The 1,614-nt window shown below is 60.3% G+C and overlaps 1 protein-coding gene across 1 annotated transcript in view; it reads left to right on the forward strand.

Annotated features, from left to right (window-relative positions):
- Nucleotides 1-1,610, forward strand: part of LOC106631783 (zinc finger protein 271-like) — a gene marked incomplete at its 3' end in the record, with an annotated part of 8,430 nt that extends 6,820 nt beyond the window's left edge. The window contains 3 exon segments of the mRNA XM_031065831.1: nucleotides 8-35; nucleotides 189-1,404; nucleotides 1,406-1,610. Of these exon segments, the coding sequence (XP_030921691.1) occupies nucleotides 8-35; nucleotides 189-1,404; nucleotides 1,406-1,610 (1,449 nt within the window).
- Nucleotides 1,611-1,614: the final 4 nt, after the last annotated feature.

A 1,614-nucleotide genomic window follows, 5' to 3' on the forward strand; every position in this document is an offset into this window, starting at 1 on the left:
GAGGAAGAGGAAGATGCCCCGGGACACTGAGGCAGGTGAGGAGGAAGTCAGTGCCCCTTTCCCCTCTGTGCTGCTCCATCTCCCAGCCCAGCACGGCCCCGGCTGCAGCACAGCCCTGGGGGGATCTCCTTGCCCTTGCCTGTGGCACGGAGGCAAATGCCATCGTGTCCTTGTCCTTCCTCGCCCAGAGCAGGAGCTGAGCATGGAGAGCAGGGAGGACAAATGCCCGCGGCAGAACCTGGTGGAAGAGGCCGTTTTGAGCGGCTCCACGGCGCAGGAAGCCAACGGGGAGGAAAAGGCCCGGAGATGCCGCACGAGGAGGGGCTGCAAACGCAGACGGCGGGGATGTGAGGGGGAAAGAGCCAGCCTGGGCCGGGAAGGCGGCCGCAGATGGAGCCAGAGCTCGGAGCTGGTGCTCCATGAGCAGCTCCATGATGGGGAGAAGCCCCACACGTGCGGAGAGTGTGGGAAGAGCTTCAAGTGGAACTCCAACTTGATCCTACACCAGAGGACCCACACTGGAGAGAAGCCCTATGAATGTGAGGAGTGTGGGAAGAGCTTCAGCCGCAGCTCCAGCCTGATCGGGCACCAGAGAACCCACACAGGGGAAAAGCCCTTTGAGTGTGAGGAGTGTGGGAAGAGCTTCAGGTGGAACTCCAACCTGGTTCTGCACCAGAGGACCCACACGGGAGAGAAGCCCTACGAGTGTGGGCAGTGCGGGAAGAGCTTCAGGTGGAGCTCGGACCTGATCAAGCACCAGAGGATCCACAGTGGGGAACGGCCCTACGAGTGTGGGGAGTGTGATAAGACCTTCACCTGCAGCTCTTACCTGATCAGGCACCAGATGATCCACACTAGGGAATGGCCCTACAAGTGCGGGGAGTGTGGGAAGGGTTTCATTCGCAGCTCCCACCTGATCAGCCACCAGAAGATCCACACTGGAGAACGGCCCTACGAGTGTGGGGAGTGTGGGAAGAGCTTCCGCTGCAGGTCTGACCTGACCAAGCACCAGAGGATCCACACTGGGAAACGACCCTACAAGTGTGGGGAGTGTGGGAAGAGCTTCAGGTGGAGGTCTGACCTGATCAGCCACCAGAGGATCCACACTGGGGAACGGCCCTACGAGTGTGCGGAGTGTGGGAAGAGCTTCAGAGAGAGCTCCAGCCTGATCAAGCACCAGAGGATCCACACTGCGGAGAAGCCCCATGAATGTGGGGAGTGTGGGAAGAGCTTCAGCTTGATCTCCAGCCTGATCAGGCACCAGAGGACCCACACTGGGGAACGGCTGTACAAGTGTGGGAAGTGTGGGCTGCGCTACAGCCAGCGGTCCCACCTGATCCAGCACCAGATGACTCACACTGGGGAGAGGCCCTACAAGTGTTCAGGTGTGGGAAGGGGTTTCAGACCAGTTGCGCCACTATCGGATTCACACAGGGGAGAGGCCCTTCCAATGCCCTGAGTGCGGGAAGGGATTCCAGCGCAACTCCCAGCTCACCACCCACCGGCTCATCCACACTGGGAAGAAGCCTTACGAGTGTGATAAATGCAGGAAGGGGTTTCTGAGCAGCTCCAGTCTCCTTCTGCACCAGCGGAGTCACACAGAGGAGAGGCCCT

Source organism: Geospiza fortis, unplaced genomic scaffold (genome assembly GCF_000277835.1).
Source record: "Geospiza fortis unplaced genomic scaffold, GeoFor_1.0 scaffold1763, whole genome shotgun sequence".
Lineage (NCBI taxonomy): Eukaryota > Metazoa > Chordata > Aves > Passeriformes > Thraupidae > Geospiza > Geospiza fortis.